At 38.1% G+C, this 21,833-nt stretch overlaps 1 protein-coding gene across 1 annotated transcript in view; it reads right to left on the reverse strand.

Moving 5' to 3' along the window:
* LOC139709884 (stromal interaction molecule 2-like) overlaps nt 1-21,833 on the reverse strand; it is an 82,364-nt gene that overhangs the window by 40,288 nt on the left and 20,243 nt on the right. Inside the window, exons 4-5 of the mRNA XM_071621838.1 lie at nt 20,958-21,069; nt 16,712-16,827 (exon numbers count right to left, since the gene is read on the reverse strand). Of these exons, the coding sequence (XP_071477939.1) occupies nt 16,712-16,827; nt 20,958-21,069 (228 nt within the window). The remainder of the gene's footprint in view (nt 1-16,711; nt 16,828-20,957; nt 21,070-21,833) is intronic.

A 21,833-nucleotide genomic window follows, 5' to 3' on the forward strand; every position in this document is an offset into this window, starting at 1 on the left:
AAGGTAAACATTTCACAATAATTTTCAAAATCTGTATTATAGGTTTTCTGGGTCAATGAAATCGATTCTGAATGTTGTTTTCATGGTCTGAAGTCAACTTTTCCTTATAGGGTCACCCTTAATGTCGCTTTGGGTCAGGACATTATTTTCACTACAGGTTATTTCAAAATGGCTTGCCTATGGTCACTATAACAGGAATGACAACCTTGCTCATTACCTGCAGTTGTTGAGGACTAAACAGAGCATGTTACTGTGTTAAAAATTACTTTTCAGCAATATACATTGTGTGGTAATACAATTCTGAGAAAAAAAAAGATTTTCCACAAAACCTACAACAGCGGGAAACTCAGTTTGAGGTGTTTTTAAAAACTGATATGTTTGAATCTGATGTTGCTGAAAGCACACAATCATTCCAAAAGCTTCATGATTTGATAAGCATATTATGTTTCTTAGTCAACTAAGTGAATTCTAAACTAGATTTTGTATGAACAGATGTATACGCAGTCATAGCGAGCTAAAGCGAGCAGCATCGAACAGGATCGAGGAGGAACGAGGTAAGGCGAGGATGAACGAGGGGGAGCGAGCGACGGACGAGCTAGATTCGCAATGAAGCGAGTTACATCCGCAACGGTCCTTGCTAATGCGAGCAGCGTACTAGGAGTAGAGTGAGGTGATGCGAGGTAAAGCGAGGTCACGCGAACGAAAGCGAGGTAAGTCGAGGTGAGGCGAGCAGGTATCGTAACCATACGCAGTGAAACGCAGTTCAAAGTAAAGCTGCGTTGGCCTGCGTTAAGCAGCTCGTTGTCGCTCGCCCTTGCTCGTCCTTGCTCGCACTAGCTGGTTGTCCCTCGTCTTAGCTCGAATGAATTTTGATCTTGCGTTCAGTTGCGGATGTTTGAAAAAATTTCAAACTAGCGAGCTAGAACGCAAAGCCTCTGCGTTAGTCTGCGTATTAACCTCGTATTAGCTCGTTTCATTGCGTAGTGCTGCGTTGGGCTGCGTTAGACTGCGTTCGACTGCGTTCGGGCAATACGCAGCTGAACGCAAGCTCGAAACGCAAAGGTGTGAGCTAGGCTTTAAAGATCACCTTAAAGCAGTTGTCATGCTCAATGAATTTAAAGGACAAGTTGACCTTCATAAACATAAGGATTGAGAGAATGCAGCAATATTAGTAGAACACATCAGTGAAAGTTTGACGAAAATTGGACAATCGATGCAAAAGTTATGAATTTTTGAAATTTTTGTGTTGGAACTGCTGGACGAGGAGACTACTACAGATTGTGATGTCATATGAGTACAACAGTATAAAGAAAATGTAAAGAAAATTCAACATTTTTTCACTTTTTTTCGCACAATAAAAGAGCATTTGACTTGCCTCTTTATAAAGGCAGGGGGAATAATATTACCCATAACACATGTCGGTAACGAGTCAAGGGAATGTGTACTTTTTTCAAAAGATGAAATTTTGTGAAATTCTCTTTATATTTTCCTTATATTGTTGTACGCATGTGACATCGTACACTGCAGTAGTCTTCTCATCCAGCGGTTACTGCACAAAAACTTCAAAAATTCATAACTTTTGAACGGATTGTCCGATTTTCCTCAAACCTTCAATGATGTATTCTACTAATATTGCTACATTTTTTCAATCCTTATGTTCATGAAGGTGAACTTGTCCTTTAACTGCTCTCTCAGTTGAGAAAAAAAGGCATATTTTTACACAACAGAAATTCATAGTGGGACTCTGGAGACTAATGAATGCCATGGAAGTACCGGGGTGGCAAAGATGGATGGTTGTTGCAGAATCAATCACTATAATCACTACAATTGAAGATAAAATCAGTAATAGAGATGATAAAAACAGCTAATAGTAATGATGATATCGAATATTAAGAATGATAAAGATAACAACTGGTGCAATACCTGCACGTTAATGAGAATGACTTTTTTTTCGTGAAATTTTGGGCTCTGCATCACTTGCAGGAAATAATAATGTATTCATATTGTTTTGTCACCTGTAACTTGCTATTCTTTTCAAGATTTACGCATCTCTTCAATCAAAGATTTTGTCCCATGGTAGACCATGTGCACAATGTTAGCATGATGTTGGGATATATACTCTACTTTAATATCTAAAGGTAGGCAGACGTTTTTTACTTTCACAATTCAAAAGCAACTTTGCAAATTGCATTCCCTCTTGTCAATGTTGCATTTGATGGCTGCATTTGATATCAAAGGCAGGCTTCAAGGAAACATGCTTGTATTTAAATATACAAAAGCACATAATGCATGGTTCTATAGTAGTGGCATATGATCACCTATAGTTGTGTGTCTAGGTGGGCTAATAGTCATCCTTGAATATGCTGCAGGAATTATCATTTTTGCTATTATTAAATTTGCAAATATGATGTCTACTGCATATCTTACAGGTATAATACTAATAGAGACAGATTACATGGAACTGGCTAAATTCAATATATCTCCACAAATCCAGAAAACAAATTACACACACTTGCCAATTTGAGGGAAAAAAAAGGAACTATAATTTTCTAAAATACTTTGGAAAGATTTGTTATAAAATCTGCGGTTTTAGAGAGGACTTTGATATTTCTGTTATTGAAAAATACAGCGGTATCAGTGTTTTTCAACCGGTGAGCCATGAAGCTCTCTCAAGGTGGGCTAGGATGTCAGCAAAAAATTACATTAATTTGATATAATAGACAGCTATAATAATCAAGGTAGTTATGAAAGCAAATATACCTCACAGGGGCTATACTGCATAATCAGCATTGTCTGCACCTTGTCTCTTTCAAGACTACCTTTTTTTTCTTTTTTCTTTTTTTTGAAAGCCTGTAATGCTCTATCTTCAAATAAAGTCAACTCAGATAAGAAATTTAATACAAGAGATGTCACCATGTCCAATATCTTGATTAGGGTCTGAAATGAAAGACTAATTGGCCGAATGATTAGGCCAGAGATGAATTGACCCACTCAGAAAGCAATTGGGACTAATGTGATAACAGGCACTTTGGCATTACACTAACAAACTGCAGCCCATATTGCATAAATTTAATGTGTGAGAGAGAAACTGTTTTGTGCCTATCTATACATGTGTCTCTGTGTTTTAAAAGCATTTACGAGACAAATTCAATGGCAGTACTTGCTGTCAGTTATTACTCTACATTCATCCATTTGATAATAGGCTTGCTGTGGTACTGCACTATAGTACGTAGGATATGACTTGAAAGAACTGCAGCTGTGACAGTAGCTCACATGAGCCATACTCTTAAGACATGACCTTTTGCATTTGACACTTGACAGGATTTGCTACAAACAGACTGGTTTGCTAATGCAGTTAACATTATGAACATTTTTCCCTGGTACAGTCGCAGCGGACGACTATAATTAACTCCCCCGAAACCCACGAAACGTTTTGAATTTTCAACCGCCATCGAGGCAGTGCGAATCGGGCGTTCTCATTTTCATCAAAATTTCACCTTCTCATATCTCCGCTATACATTGACCAAAATCGTTCAAACTTTCAGTATCAATGCAAAATGATGATTTCTATCTACACACGAAAAATCACGAGAAACAATTGAGAACTTTTAAAGTTATTCAACATTTCATGTTTCACTGTCTCGGAAAACTACCGTCCGATTATTTCCAGACACATCTGGACGCACCACTTAATATTCATGAAACTTGACATACATATTCATAAGATATGTGCGGACGTTAATGTAGCCCTGTTCGCTTTGCCAAAGACCTATTTTTGAAGTTACAAGTGAAAATAAATGAGGTATCTTGTCAGAAATCTCGGAGCAGCAAACCAGAAAAATGACGTCATATTCTAAGAAAAACTGATTTGCGCTTGTGCAATGAAAGGACTTTCCCATGCTGCTTCGATCCAGCGAGCTGATTGGTCGATGCAATGCAGCGTAGTGTTACTGCGCGATGCGAGGTGGCTGCTGCGGATGCCTAGTAAACTGCACATGCATGCTATGAGAGTGGGACGCGGGGTGTCGATAAGTACAATGTAGCAGTGCGCTGCTGGGGACTTCGCCACCTCAAAAACAAGCACTTACATTATCAGAACTGGCCTATTAAAAAGAATGTAGCAAATATTTGAAAATCTATCAGCTATGATACCAGTTGCAAATTCATGACATTGGATTATTCGGACTTTACGCAGATTTTACTGCACTAGTAAATAACATTACAACTATGAATTACCGGTACAAGTTACGATCAGAGTACAGCAGTGCCGTACGGCACTGAAGTACAGGTGACGTGAGAGCGACAAAGATGTGGGTATGTGTGACTGTACCCTGTCTTCCCGTATGCGAATGACTATGAAATTTCGTGCTCGGAACGAAGGTACAAAAAGTGCACCACTTTCGATTATTTCCAGACATATCCGGACGCATGAATTCTCGAATGTGATATTTTAGAGTTCCGGAAAGAAATACATACTTAGTAACATACTTGAAAGTTTTTTGTTGTTCACGAAGTCAAAATGTGAAATTTTAGCAACGGTTTCTGACAATTATTTTCCGTTTTGAGAGTGAAGTTATGCTCCATTTTGGAATATTTTATTGTTGTTATTTTAAAAAGGTAACATAATGGCAGGTTAAAATGAGGTTTTTACTTTTCATAACCGTTTGGATTATCAAAAAATATGAATAAATAGTAAAGTTACAGCAGTTTTGCTGCGACACTTTCCCCGCGGTTTTCGTGCGAAACGTATTCATTCAAGAGGAAAGCGAGGTCAGGTCAAAATGAAAACAGTGAGTTAATTGCACCCGTCCGCTGCGACTGGGTAATCTCACAATGACCTACTCAACTCAACTGCTCCTTCTTTGTTCATTTCCATACCTGAAAATCTTCATGAATTTTTGTTGTCACATATGGCAAGCCTCTGGCAAGCTGTCCGGTTGTTCTAGCTTACTCTAGTAAGAGGCAAACACATTAGTCCATTGGATAGGACATGAATTGGAGGTTCTGCATGTAAGGAAGTCATGACTTAAACATGAAAAAGATCCCACTTCACTTCCTCACAAATAGCACGGTGCTAACCCAGTGAAGTGGTGTGTCCTAAATGCCCACACCAGAAAAAAATGGGCAAATGATGCTGACCCCTAGTGGTTCACCCCAGGTGACTAGCGATACTGGTACTCCGCAAACAGTATCAAGTACCCAAGCACCAGTGCCATACGAAGAAGAAGTGGACCAGTTCATTCTATAAAAGCTAGGCTCCACAAAATTCTGGACTGCACAGAGGAAAAAAAAAAGAAGAGCAAGGAAATAGCGTAAACATCTGTAATGTATTGCCATTTCAATATTCACATAAATGGAAGTCTTCTCATGTTTGAAAGTTAAACCATTCCTGCTTAATGTTGTGTTGACACCATGTTCATGGCTGTCAGTTTTCATGCATTTGTGCACTGGACATATTTTCCCACTCTTGTTTCTTTACTGCAATGGCCATCTTTCTAAACAATGCTTCATACCAACCTCAATCTCATTTCCTGTTTTACAATTTACCTATCTCATCATTGAAGCCTATACATTTGATGTGTATTTACTTTAACTTTGTACTGTATTATATTATCATGTATATATTCAACGTTATTGTAAATTTAGTTCTGACTTTTGGGAATTCAATGATGTAAAACAGCCTTTGATTGTTACTTGATATTTCATCAACAAACCAAAGTAAAGTACATAACACATCAATCACATTTACCAGTATTGCAATCTAACCACTGTGAAGAATACATTGCCGACACACTCATTTGATCCTCGACAATCATGCTGAAGTTTCCCACAGTTCCGGTCAGAGCTCAGAGTCAAATGATCATCACGGGTGAATGAAAGCTCCATCTACATCAACCATGACACTGCCAGAACAATATCATATTTCAGCTAGCTCTTACTGTTATTTCAAATCATTATGATTTGCCAAACTTTAAGAGCAGTCCATATCAGAATGCATTGTGCTTAATCAATCATCAAATCAGCCTCGTTTTGGTTTGCCAGTGAGAAAGGAAACCTTATTTCCATTTTCTTTCTGAATGCAGAGGGCATATTCCACTGATATTCAGATGGCAGCTGCACTATTCAATATGCATGCTAGATATTTCACAAGCATAATTTTTTTTTTTCATATTGTGACTGAACAGACATTTTGTGAGTCTTTAAGTCCTAATAAGGAATTACAGGAACAAAAAAAAAAAAAGGAGAATTAAGTATAAACTCCTTTTAAGAGAAAAGTTTACCATAGTTATTTCCCAAAATTGTGAAAACAACATCTCACAAAATTGTCGGTGACCTCATCATTCACAAAAATATCTGTATGCTAAAATAACACTACTGAACAGTAACCAAGGCCACAATATGATGCTTCTGGGTGTATGCAGTTTGAACATATTCACCTATCGAAGCATGCAAACTAGAAAGTAAAAGGTCTCCAGCATACAACGTACCACAAAACTAAGATTTCAACCCATTTCATCCAAGACACCTATTACTCCATTGAATACACTGATAAGGACTTCCACCATCAATAAAAGAGTATAAAAGTATCTTGTTGAGTCTTTTGACATAAAAACCTGTTAAAGTGTATGTGCAGTAACAGAGAATACCTGCTGGCAATAGAGATGCTTTTGTCTAGAGCACTTAACCTATTCAGTGGTTGGTGATACAGGTACGTACAATACTGCTGCAATCTGCCTATGACTCAACAATACACATAGCGTGTTCGCAATACCTGTGGTATAACATCAGTAGAAAGCTTACACACAGTCCATCAAATTGGCAATTCAGCTGCATAAAGAAATACAAATTGATAGTCATTCAGTATGGGAAGACACGCTCAAGGTCCTTTACTTGGTCAATGACTAAAAGGAAAGCAGACTTTTTATGGAGAAGCAGCCTATTTGCGGACATGTTGCTTGCCAACATAATTTTCACGGCATCCAATGCCTATTGGCTGTGCAATAGGCCACAAAGGAGATCGGAAAAGACACAGAGAGACAGAGACAATGAGAGAGAGAGGGAGAGATAGAGAGAGAAAGGGAAAGAAGGCATATGTGAGGTAGTTGACCCACACTTCTCATGAGTCATAGTAACGACATTTCAAATTCTGCATCATGCTCCAATCGTAGCACAAAGGGACGGAAAGGTCAAATTCTTTTCCCAACACCTGCAACCCTGCCCAGCATCCCATCTTTCCTCTTTAGTCATTGTAATTAAATAGTTCAGAAATGGAGACACCTCAGTGTGGGCCATTTTAATGTCACTTCAGACATCTAGACAAATGAGCATATCCCCTTGATAAAAGGAAAAAAAAAGTTTACCAAATGATGCAATACATTTATTCTTCCGGAATACGTACAACTTTGATAGGTGAGTTACAGCATCATTTCGTAGCGCGCTTAAAGGCAGCAGGAACAATGCTCCTCTTAAAAGCCATAGCATTGGAGACAGTAATCACCATCACAGATCGGTACGGTACCCCTGAATCTCATGATTCCTTTTGCAGACATATGAGGGGGTGGGCTCTGCTCCTTGCCACTGACAAACCTTTTACCTCTTACACACCGGTATGGTAGGTACACCAATCTGGGTCTGAATGAGTCATTGGTCAACACAGTTTCAGTGGCATCTCAAGGAAGGGGGGGGGGGGGGGATAGAGGAGGGGAGGATGATTGCATCATCCGCCCATGACTTCTTTCATAGCAATTTGTCTACATCATTGTAGGTTCTCTCACAGCACTAACAGGGGTCATTATCATTTAACATGAAGACGGATGTCTATGGTTAACTCATACATATAGGAGACGGTGCCCTGTGAGTATCTAGGTCTAACAAGGATGATTTATGAAAGGGATTCACAGTATCAACATCATCTTTTAGCATGACGTGCCTCTAATTACAACCCACAGGCACTGTGGAATCTAACATCAATGCAACTGTAATGATTTCACCTCAAGTGTAATCTAATATCACTGAATTCATACCATGAATATGGTATTAACTACTGCACGTTAAATCTTGTCCTGATGTGATATGCATGTCAGCAGTGCACATTGATATTCTGCTGCATGACCTGGCATGGATTTTATCTTTATCACTGTTTACTGAGAAGTGAGAGTACACTAAATGAACATGAGACATGTGAAATACATGCACAGTTGTACAGTCATATTTCCTGATACAGATACCATGTTTCTATATTACAAATAACAGGGTTCGACACTAACTTTTTTCTCTAGTGGCCTATTTGCGCCACAAAAATCTTTAAAACTGAAATTTGGAGGACCAAAAAGCTACGTAGTGGAATGAAATAAAAGCAAATGTAACAATCTATTTTGAATCTTATTTGCCTGATCGGGCCATCAGAAGATACCCTTTTGAGATATTTCGTGGGTCAAAATCATTTATTTTTATTTTCATTTTTATTTTATTTTATTTATTTGTTTGTGGTCATGGGCCTTTGGGCCACTGTTAATGTCCTGCCCTGTATATAACATTGATAACATACACACAAAAAAATAATAATATTCTGTCAATCAGCACAAGATCTATCTCTTTCTTTCTCTTTTTTCTTTTGATTTGATTTTGCAGATGACAAAGTCCCATGTCAGGGTCCTATCTTCCAATGTTCTCAAATTAACCTAAAATTCACTAGGACGACTATTGTGTGCAATCCATGAAGTTACGTGTATACAAATATGATTTATATCTGAAGATTGGAGTGCATATCTAGATGATTAAAATCCTTTGTCTCCAATCACACAGGAGATTTAATATGTTATACCCTACTTTGCATTTCACTCTTAGGCCGTGTTTATGCTTCCCCTTTTCGGGCCAGAATCAGCGTTTTGAAATGTGATTAGTGCAAACGCTGTTGCGTTCATGCTCACTTCGATAGAAACGCCGATTCAAAACGCCGATCCAAAACGCCCGATCCAAAACGCACAAAAGGTGCGTTTACGATCGGCGTTTCTGACTAATCACGTTTGACTGGGAAGCATAAACGCAACAGCATTTCTAAACGCGTTAAGAGTGACATCATCTAATGCCTTTCCGGTTCATGTGAAAAAGCGCACGCCTGGCCTATGCAATTTTCCCTTGTACTGTGTATACGCATGTCTTTCCCAGCTGCTCTCCCAGGCCAGGCCACCAATCGCAGCGCGCGCCCCAATTTGACCTGCCTCTGCTGAGGTCAGCTAAGCAATCGCAAACGCTCATTTCCAAGGCTCGAAGAAAGTGAGCATAAACAGTGCTCCCGTGAACGGCGTTTTGAATCAGTGTTTTGAATCAGCGTTTCAAAACGCTGATTCTGCCTTCGCAAATTGAGCATAAACACACCCTTACATGCACATCCTGTGCAAGTCATCACATCATTTCAAGTACTAAGTAGCTTAACAGTCGACTAGTGTGACACCATATCAGTTACAGCCCTGTGTACACTGACCATACGTGGAAAAGAATGAAAGTGGCCTTTATACACAGCTGGTCACTGTACCTCAGAGGGGCAGAAACAGATGTCTGCTACATACAGGTGCCCAAGACAGGTTGTACTGTACACAGTTTGTACATATGCAATGTAAAAAGCTTTGTTCCATTGTCAAATGTCACACAATGTAGTGTACCTGTTCTTCCAGACACTTGCACACACTGTATTAGAATGGATGCTAGCACTCTGCCACTGATCTACGCATTTTGGTGGCTAACTGACAAAATGTCGAGGTCCAACATGAAAGAGAATAACGCATTTGATCCCCATTAAAAGATCAATGCTACATCTACATACTTGCCAACATTTTCATTTGAGAAAGCGGTAGAATCCAGGATGCCTATGCGAGCAGCGCTAGATTGAATGCTAATGAAATCTTTCAAAAGCGGTAGTCTACCGCCAAATGCGGTAGAGTTGGCAGGTATGCATCTATCGGCAGGAGTCAGATCACATGATCCATCCAGGATAATCCAATACAATGAATGTGGTTTGTATAAAATCTTCATAGCAGACCTATTGATGTGCCACTTCCCTCATCCAATATACTGTCAAAGGAAAATTACTGCGAAAACAAATAGTATTTCATATAATGTATATTGTAAACTCAATTGTGATCTATTGGTTCTAACGTTTGATGACGTATACCCATAAGCTTTTTTTTTTCATTGATTTGATATGTATACAACCACACATATAAATTAATGCACACACACACCGATCCCTCTGTACACACAAGGGTAGAAAAAATACACATGGAGATATGTGATACTGATAGAAACACACAACAAATACACTGTGATAGACAGACAGACAGACAGATACATTACAGATACATATATTTATGCATACATATATGTATTTAGGTTGATAATAATACATTTTCAGAAGGTATCCATAGCACATGGCTTATGATCACATACATAGGGCCTATCCGGTGCTTGCATCTAAAGCCAAATAATTTTCTCACAATGTGGGGCAGTACAAATATATACATCCTACATAGCTGACATTTGCTATACTGTATCAGGTGTCTATGGGGAGAGCATACTCTTCTTGTATAAATAGCATGGTTTGCATCAGCCCCTCATAGACTGCATGATCAATCATAAACAAATAATTGACCTTTGGGCACCAGATATTATCATGATTAGATCATTCATACGGTCAGTACGAATGCACTCCTGCCCTCTCCTCCCTTCTGAATCAAACATCATAGGTAACTGTTTCTTTTGACAGAACTACAGCTACTGCTGTCAGTATCTATGGTAGATATCAATTCAATAAAAAAAATGAATCAGAAATACTTGTAGGGACAGACTTAAAGATAAATGCTAGGAAATATTCTTCCTAATGCCAAAGTAAAGCAGCAGATTCAAAGAGGTACATGTACTTGGCTTGTAGAGCCACATGCTAGCTTCCTTAACAGTTGTACATAGTGCACATTGTAGGTAAATTTGGTATCAATTCGATTTTGCTTTGTTGATTTGATGGCAATATTGCAAATACTACATGAAATAGTGAGGGAAATCAGCAGTATTAGATGCATGTTTATGGAATAATAGGTTAATGTTCATTCATTCATTTATTCCCATGCTAAGATCAGAGCAACATAACACCACATAGTCCATGGCACATTTTCTTTCTTCACTGCAAAGTCAGGGGCTTACAGTGTAGTTAATTAAAGGTTCTTATAACAATATGTTACAACAGTTTGCACCACACCAACAAATGCCATGTTTACATATGATTCATTATGGCCTACACTGTAGATGTTGCCCTGGTACTAGCTACACTACGTGCTTGTTATACTGAGAGTAATTCGAACTCAAAACTACAATGTAGGCCAACAGCTTTTAATTTGAGCCCTAAATATTGTTCACTGTTATTCCCCCTCCCAATTTATCATCAAAGATGGTCTTTTATTTAAACATCGAAGGGGCCCTGCAGAAGGAGGTTACTGTACAAAGATTAGCATCAATGGGACATGAGAGAGTGTGAAACCTTCGGGAAAGGGTAGTAATGGGTATAATGTACCATGACAGAAACTACTTGGTAGACCTACATCTCCAGGGAAACCAAATGGATGCCAAAATACTAAGAATGTGCATCATACAATGCCACAATCTCATTAAAACTCTCTCTCTCTCCCCCCCCTCTCTTTCTTACAATTGATTGAATGAAAATGAAATTGCTCATCAATTCCCATAAAATACAGCCAATACAAGCTGCCGTAATTGTGTTAATGAGGCACACCCAAATTTATGACATCCTACATGTACACCACCAATTTCCACACTAGAATAAAATGCTAACATCATCAAGCGATGTCAATGAACAATATGCTAGGGACTCTCTAGTTTCTGTATGAATAATTTTGAGTTGTTCCACGCTCAAGTCCTGTGTAAACATCATAAGGATATTGTTTATTGAGTTGAGTTAAAGGTGACATCTAACAGATCACTTTTCATCTAACCATTCAGAAATACATGCTGTCTTCAACAAAAAATTGTTTTTGCTTACTTAATCAGACAAAATGAGGTTATGACTCATTGACTGAATCAAAATCAATGACACATTTTGAAGATCATGACGTTACTGCCTCATTTATGCCTGCATGATATTCATTTTCTTCTCTTTTGTCCTTTTTTTTTTTGATAGACAGAGGGCAATGTAGCTATCTTCTTGCTCAACACATTTTGTTATAAGAGACACTTCCCAGGTATTGGGAGTTCTTGATGAGGTGATAGACACACTCGATGCAATGAGACAATGCTGAGAAGATTCTATACTACAGACAGCTGGTCTCAAAAACAAATATGTAACCTATCATGTTAGAAGGAGCCACAAGTTGTTGTACTGACACCACAAAATACATAGCCTTTTGTTGGGATGCCCTGGATTTTCAAACATTTGTATGTAACTCATCTAAATCTTCAGACTGTGCCTGTCATTACCTGGTAATGAGAATCCCATTTACTATAAGAGGGCAAAATGTTTGATTGTTCAAAGGCATATTGTGGCTGATCTAATGAGGGTATCACGGTATGAGTGACTGTATTTTTCTTTTGGCTAGAAAACTGATTAAGGAAAACCAGTTTAAATGTATTTGCAATTAAATTTCATTTGTGTGTGTGTGTCTGACACATCAAAAGAGTTTGTTGAGATTCAGAACTTATTTATTTTCTGACCTTGAAAAAACAAATGAAGTTATATTGATGATATACATGTGGAATTGTGTCCGAGCCAATTAATGAACTATCCAGGGAAGCAGCCGTCTTTTCTGATGCACTACAAAGAAGGTTGAGGATGTTGTTTTCAAGGAAATAAAACTATTCTTTAGTTAGATCATCATCATTCAATTCACTCTGGTTTTACTGGAAATCAGAAATGTTCGCGTGCATTATAATTTCATGGATTCTGGGAGATTCGCGAAACTGAATGGAAGAGTTCATGTCTACACTATACATGTATGCATTAAATGCCAGTACCATTTTTTGAAAATTTCATGCTGCGTAAAACGTTGTCAGCTCCAATTTGCGAAAAATTTCATGCCACGAAAATATCTAGTTTACAGTATATTGATGAATTTCATGTATTGATCAATAATTGCACAAAGAACACACCACAAAATCAGCCCAGCACACAATGGCAATGTTGTATAAAATGCACAGCAATCGTCGGCAGCATTAGTTACACGCAAAGCCTTACTGCAAGCATTGCGATACTTGCAGTCAGGCAGGCTATATGGATCTCGTGTACAATGAACAAGGAAGTCTGGACTACTTCTATTTACACATAAGAGGAGAGAAAACATTTCAAGAGAGAAGCATTTTAAAAACACATTACTGCAACAGAGATTCCTGGTCATGAGATATACATTGTAGTTGTTACAAAATATTTGTATGAATGCGCAACCCTTCTCACATGTGAAAATATCCTTCATGCTTACATTTTCTGTTTACATCATCACATTGTACGGTAACATGTCACTGTACATACACAACATACGTTTACACACGGATGAGCTACACCTGTATAGTACACAGTACTGTGAACTTCACTGTCACATGTGAATTTAATGGTTGCACACACGTTCATTGTGTTCATATCAAATGCTGGCCTTTCATAATCATACCCAAGACAACTCTGCAGATTCATGGCAATTTACTTCAAAGAAAGGTACAAGTCCACTTTCTTCTCTGTTCTTAAACATGTTTCATTCATAGATTAGCTTCTGCTTGAATAGCTAATGCAAAGAGTTCTGACTTTGATGAAAATCAGAGAGGTTTCCTCGAGGGCAGATTAACTGTTGATGAAATTCCACGATTGCTGATTTTGAAAAAGGCTATTGAGTCTATCACACAAAGCTTGATCATGAAATCGGTAAGAAATCTTTTGGTCTCTCAGATGTGACATTTTCTTAGGATCTGATTTGAGGAAGGCTGCACACAAGAAGATACGTTTTTCCACTTACATGTACTAAATTAATGTTAATGTACAGAAGGTGCAGCGCAAGGCGCACGGCCTCGCACGGGGTGCTACGCTACGCGTGCATAGACCAGCACACAGCCCTGCACGGGGTGATGGAGGAAAGCTGCATCAGAGTGTACAAAGCCTCACAGGTGCGTATGAAAGCGCACAAGGGTGTACGGATCCGCACTGGGGCATAAGAGAGCACACTGAGCCATAGGCACCTGTGCCAGGTAGCACGCACCTGCACGTAGCCGCACTAGGAGACTCCCTACCATGAACATGGGGACGTTTCATTACTTACTTGGTTGACTGAACGAAAGTATTAGAATGTGATCATGGAAAAGCTAACTTTGATCAAGGAATACAATTCAATAATCAACAATAAACTTCACATTAGACTATGACAGATTTAATTTTTCTATATTACTGAAATATGGCCAGAAATACTGGTATGTACATTTTTACCCAAGTCTCATCAACTTTGATAGAATGACTCTCCCAAATGCATTTACTTAAATTATGGCCTTACTTTTAGGCTCTTTTAGTACATATGTAAAAGTTGCACAGTCACTATTACTGTTATTTCAATAAATTGTCAAGCCTTGAGCATAAATAAAAGAACATTATGATCCTGGTAAGAGATGAGTTCCTTTCTATGCACTGATAAAGAAAAGAACTTAGCTACTTTTTATGCACTGATATAGAAAAGGATTTACTTTCATTCAGAATTATATGAAGAAGAAGATATCCTCACTGATGTTGCAAATAAACATCTTTTTTTTTTTCTTTTTTTCCTTTTTTTTTAACGCCAACAGTCAGTGACCTTTGATCTCTGACCCTGAGGAATTTTGCCCAAGTTTAACCAGCATATTTACATCACATATAGCGTATGTTGTATCTAGCTAGGCCAGGCATCACAGAATATCTAAGAAATTTTCCTTCCTTAAATTGTGAGGAACGGGATCAGGGACAAACAGAAGGAAAAAATGGACCAACAGACCAACAACCCCAAAGCATAATGCCTCCAGTAACCTTCAGGGCTGTGGCATAAAAAAAAGTAGAATAAGATAGAGCATCAGCTATGCTCAAACCAAACAAGCCTTCACAACGAAGTAGGAAATCATGCCTGCTTCACACCCCATTGCTGCTGCTCTGCTGGCTGAAAATAAAAACACTTGTGCCCTTGGCCTGAACTTCTCAGATACTATGTCCATTATGGCTTATCTTTCAAAACTCATTGCTAAGGATATGACATTGATTGTATATGGGACCAAAACCTGCACATTTTGCGGGATAAGTCACTCGCATACAACTACAAATAATAAAGCTAGATTTTGGGGAATGGCTGAACAGTCATGTCATGGCAATAAACCTGGGAAGACACCTGCTACACTAACAGGTTCCACTGCAACTGGTAGCTTTTCATTGCTCAGATGAAATAATAGGCAGAGCAGGTCAGTATTCTATTGTTTAATACCTCCTTTCTCGTCCATACGACTCTAACCGGCATCAGCCTGGTAATGCACAGGAACAAGGAATCAAGTCTTTCGCCAAGTACACTACATGTTAAGTTTCTTAATTTGTGTGGGCATAGAATGACGGTCTGGCACTTGGCCTATCTCCAGGGGGGCATTTCATGAAGCGTTTTGTCAGATATTTTGTCTGACAAAATGTTGAAGCTACTGAAATCCTTGTATCTGATTGGCTGAGAGCAAATTTGTTCGACAAGTTGTCGGACAAAAATGCTTCATGAAATGTCCCCCAGATGTTGTCTCACATTTCACTTCCACTGAGCCACAAGAGCGTTACCCCTCCCAGCACCACTATCTTAACATAGTGTACCATTGAGATTGTGCAAAGACCTCACCCATGGTACTGACTGAGTTAATGTCATACTTAATCCCAGGACCTGATTCCTTTCTGGCACATCACTGATGTTACTATTATGAAGGGCGAAAGAGAAAGAGGAACAATGTAAATATGACATGTATAACATCTTCTGAAGAGTTTGTGACCTCTCCTACCTTTGGGTGGACCAAACAGGACAACATCCATGGCTTTCACTGAAATCTTCTGCCGATGGAGAGGATCGCTTATCCCTAAGATGGTTAGCATGAACTGAGGATTGTTGGCTGCCAACCTGTGATGCAGGAGTGATTTTTTTTTTTTCCGATGATGGGGTGGGGGCGACAAGAGGTGCCGGAAGAAGGCAATGGGGAGAGGAAACAGAGGGTGGCGGCAGCAGCATGACAGTCAGGATGTCAAGGCAAGCGGGGGACAGACCATGCAGAATGGATAAGGGGCAACCAAATAATTCAACCAAATGTCATGCAAACAGTGGCAAAACAATAGAAGAAAATCAGCAAAGCACAAGGTGGGGGAAAAATGCACACAAAAAAAAGATGAGAAAGAAAAAAGACAAAAGTATGACAGAGCGACAGCAAGATGATAACAGAGGAAGTCAGAATTTACATGACCAAAAGGGGTAGATACAACGAAAGGGCAGTCAGGATGACCACAAGGAAGGTTGTTTTTGAGGTGATGGTGAAAGTGGAGAAAATAGAGCATGCAATATAGAAATGAAATTGTGTCAAACAGATATGCAATAGGTTAGCAGGAAAGGTGAGAAAGACAAGAGGAGGAAAAAACAACAACAAAAATAGGTTATCAACTCAAATATCATTCAAGACGTACAAGTTTCTAATAACTTACGTTTGGGAGGACCAAAGAGCACCACATCCATGGCCTTTAGGCTTATTTTCTGTCTGTGTTTGGCATCTGTGATGCCCAGAATGGCTGTCATGAAGTGACCGTTGTTGGTTGCCAACCTGGAGGTGGTTAGTGGGGTGGGCCAGTGATGAGGTCAGAGGTCAAAGGTGAAAGGTGCAAAAGGGTGCAGTCAAAACAAAGACAAAAACAAAATTGCAAGGCACAGGAAAAGATGAAGTTCAGAGATAGAGAAGAATGTTTGAAGTACACATCCAGCACAATCAAAAGTCACAGGGAAAAGTGACAGAAACCACAATAAGTTACAATCATGAAGGTATGGAGGAGAATTAGGAAATGAGAGCCGACAGGACAAAAGAAAGAGAAATCACATTAAAGGGTGATTAGTGAACGCATAAATTAGAGGATTGACAAAGAGTGAAGAGGTGAAGTAATTTGCATTTGAACAAAGAGTGATGGACACCACATATATCCACCCAACCCATTTAAAAAACAAAAGGCAAAGCAGTGGACAAAAAAAAAAAAGAATGTAAAAGTGTACAAGTAAGTTCGACCCAGATTTCAGTTTGAGGAGAAGGGGAAATACATGTAAAAGCATCATCAAGAAAGAGAACCACCCTCAAAAAAAAAAAGTTCAGAAATTTTACCAGCCCATGATATTCAATGTGATTAACATTGAGATATGTGTGTTTTGATTTTGTTGTTGTTGTTGTTGTTGTTGTTAATTGCAAATTATGTAAATTAACAAGGCAAAGGAACCAGGAACAAACAAGAATTTTGGTATTATTTCAATTTTTACAGCAAACCAATATGTTAAAGCAAAGTATTAAAGCGAGAAAGGAGGAAATATACAACACAAGTACATTGCATGTACATAACATGGGTAAAAATAGTAGTTTATGCCAGATATTAACAAGGATTTGTCATCAATGAAAAGTCCATATGAGTGATTTGTTTCACGGTTCAGTGGTCAACAACAGTTATTCATACATCATTTAATTGCGCATGCATGAAGAGATAAAGTTAGTGTTCAGAGAATTGAACGATGAGATGTGATGAATAATACGAAAGAAACAAGAACCATGTCAGCAGATAGGGGAGTTAGGTTCCATTTCCATGAGAGGGCACATCATTATATGGTAGGGTTTCATTGTAGAATGTTAGTAAAGTAACATTGGATTAGTTTTTGGGGGATCACGATGGGGATGGACAGAGGAAGAATTGGGAAGAGAGATAGAGAGGGAGATTAGCCATAGCACTCTCTTCAAAACCCACAATACCTTGCATCAAAGTAAATACAGCATGAGGAAGTAGCGCACATTCATATGAATATCATCAATATGATTATGTGTGTCAGCAAGTATTGGTCAATACCAGCAATTTTCATTCATTCATTGCAAAAAGCTCCTAATGCGTATTTGTCCATGGGGTGGGCAAATAAAATCCTGTTTAGACAAGGACAGGGAGTTGCTCGAGAGTTTAAAAAAATCAATTTTGTTATTTTCATTTTTCATGAAGGACTGTCAATTAATAAAATTTTAAAACTGATATTTCATGTCTACCTGTTGAACTACTACAAGCTGTAGAGTCTTGTTATTTCATCGTTTTACTTCTTTAAATGTTTTAATTTTGAGGGCCATATTTTCACCTCATCAGCTTCTGACTCAAGTAAATGGCAGACATTTGAAATTTACCAGTTAATATGGGCAGGTAATCTAAAACATGTTTGATTCATCTATCTTTGCTTGGCTCTGATGCCATCATCATTCTTATTCTAATCTCTGATGATAGCAAATATCATGCAGATATTTACTCCTAGAGCTGCAAGGAACCTGGAATATAAGCACTCCAAATCAAATTTTGACAAGTCAAAATACATACTTTAAATTTGAGAGGAAACTGCATCAGTTTTTACCTCTAGCAGAATTTGTCATCTATGATTATCACCAGTCACGAGTTCTTCGATTGCAAATATTTTCATACACGTAAAATGTAACAATACATACTGGCTGAATGCATAGAGATACCATATATTCAATCTTTTAAATGTTTTACTGTGACAAGAATTATCATTCATGGGATGCCTATATTTGTTCAACACGAAAGAAATATATGCATAACAATTCACTCATCCAGAAGACAGTGAGGGGACTGCGGAAAGGATTCCTCCACAAAGCATCTTGCTTCATTTCGCAAATTTCCATTTTTTCCTTCCATTCCATAAGTCTTGCTTGCTTTAAAAAACAAAATAGGCTTCCATACATATTTGACATTGATTCTTTTCACAATTCACTGCTTGCATCTATATGTAACAAGTTTTCAACTCGCAGGAAAATTCTCATATCTTTGAACTACATCACGATAGAACAAAGAGAACTGGTTTCCTTGTCAGAAAAAAAAATACTGTTAATGTAATTTACCTTGCCTGAGAGGAAAGATTTTCTTTTAAACTTATAAAAAAAAATAATAAAAAGTAGGCCATTCACCTAAATGACAATTCAGCTAGCATAATACAAATATCTTTTTCAAACTGGCAAGCACACATAATTATTTTGGCCAAGCTCTCAGACACAAGAGTTAGTTTGGTTTGAAGTCGGATATCTCTTGTATCTGATAAAGTGATTTCTCAGCTGTGAGAAGGGCACTAAGCTTGCAAGTCTGTCTTTAGATGAGCCAACAGTCAGTTGTGGCAAACAACAACAACAAATGTTTTCGGTAAATATGAACATATGTGAAACTTTGGGATCACCTGACATGTAACGATACCCCAAATTCAATGATTTTGTTTGAAATACCAAGTTACTAACAGTTAGAACCATTCTGCCATTCAGGGGAAAGAACTTGATAGACTTTAGAGAACCAGTCATTGCCAAGTGCACCAAAGCCATACTACAACTAAACAATACCACCTGCAGGTTAGGCAACTCAGCTATCCTTGTATGCTAAAGGAGCTTTATTGCTACTATAAAGAGCAGTTAGAATACCAACCACACATTAGACTAGTGACAACACAGACTTAACCATCAGGTCACAGAAATTTCACTTTTAGGGTTGGATGCTGTATCTATCTATCATAATTTATATTACTTGTGAATGTATTTGAAGGTAAAGAAAAAACAAATCTTCAGTTGAGATTTTCTCTGTGTCATTTTGTTTGTTTCAAATTGCAGAATCATATTCATCTGTAAATGCGGACATTAATCTTCACTTATTTCACTCTACTTTGGGCTTGCACAAATTCTAAAACCTGCAAAAGTATCTGCACAATTTCATCTTCACATTTTGAATGGGTTGACAATTGCACAAATTCAAGAACCTGCAAACATGTTTATGAGCCATTTGGTGTGAAAAATGAATCACGCAAAATAACATACCTACCCTGGCCAGCAACATACACTGGAACCAATGACATCCAGTTTGAGTATTACATGTATTGCTCTTTTTCTTTACATGACAAAAATTTTTAAAAAGTCATTCGCATTAGCAATACTGACCAATGTTGGATTTCCATTCATGCAGGCAGTCCTAACTATCTTTATAATATACATTGTATACATCACGTCACAAAAACTTCCATTGAGCAATAGTGATGCTTATTGCTCTTGTCTGTGTGGAAACTTTGCTTCGTTTTAATAGTGGGAAGTCTCCTTCAGGATTTACTACAGTGATGATGACTAGATCATCCAATGAAGATGTTTTCTAGTTTTTCCATTTGTCTATATTTCTAGTCATGTCAATGACCATACCATTTGCTACGTATTTTGATATCTCCCCACATAAAAAGCAATTTTCAGACAGCAATCAAATGTACATTGTTGTTGTTGTGTGTTTTTTTCTCAGAGCAACATTCCCACTTCTTTACTGTTTTTTTCTAATATGAAAAGACATAAAAATAAAGAAAAAAAAAAGATGATTAGTTTTCTTACAAAAGCTCCCAAGTTCGGAATCCCAATTCCTATGTAATCTGGAGTCTCACTCTCAAAGCGGTTTGCCATTGAAAAAAAAAAAAAGGTGAAAAAAGATCATCCCCCCCCCCCCCATTAAAAAAAAAGAAAGAAAAAGAATAAAAAAAGTGGGGGGTGGTAAAAAATGTAGGTATACTGCTAGTACTTATATCTCTGTATAAATATACATACAGTGTATATTTTTTTTTTACTAAGATTTGAATACACCCTGTAAGCTGGGATTGTAGCTCGCACCTGGGGTTAGTGTGTCTGTGTATACACTGTACCTTGGAAGTGCAGATCCCTCAATGCCGTTGTTCTGGAACCGCTCAGCATACTGAGGAAGTTCCACTGTCTCCTCCAACCACTTGGATGTCCTGTCCACAGTCCAGTTATACACTGAAATGCAATGGGTATGGATGAACTTAATGACAAAAATACAAAGTTACACATTGATAAGGTGGAAAAGTTGTGGCTGAGTGCAACCTATCAACATTCCCATGTGTGCCTTGACAGTGTCAACTACAAGGATTGAAATAAAATCATCAAAACTTGCTAGAAACCACAAACACAAACACAAATAAAAACAACATCAACAAAAACATGGAATGCTGGTTTAGTCTTTTTTTTTTAAACCATGAAAAATGAAATGTCAAATATTTGAACTGACAGAATTTTGGTTGAAGTCAATATCCTTTTCAAAGCCTTAATCCATTGAGGACGGTCTGATTTTGCTACAACACGCATTTCCCATAGACACCTGCCCCGATGCCTGCCTGAGTATACTCGAGACTCATCCTCAGTGGGTTAATATTTCCTTTTGAACACTGGTGTTGTTTTATGCCTCTATTTAGAAAGATACATGTGGCATTATGCTTCAGTTATTAATCCATCCCTCTGTTAATCCACTCATCTCAGATATCACTTTCTGCAGTCCCCTCATAACAGTTCCAGCTTTTGACATGAAAGCATTACACATGCAACTCATTGTGCTTCAGAATGAAGAAAAATTGTGAAAGACAAATTATACAAAATGAAATGTTAGGTTTATGATTTCAATGCTTCTGTGGCTGTCAGCTGTAAATATGATTACTTGTACATGCTACAAAACAAGAAATTTTCGCATGCATGAAATTCTAGGAATTTGTGAGAAGCCAAGATTT

Source organism: Diadema antillarum, unplaced genomic scaffold (assembly GCF_040938485.1).
Source record: "Diadema antillarum isolate AM-2024a unplaced genomic scaffold, OU_Dant_1.0 seq00001477_RagTag, whole genome shotgun sequence".
Classification (NCBI taxonomy): domain Eukaryota; kingdom Metazoa; phylum Echinodermata; class Echinoidea; order Diadematoida; family Diadematidae; genus Diadema; species Diadema antillarum.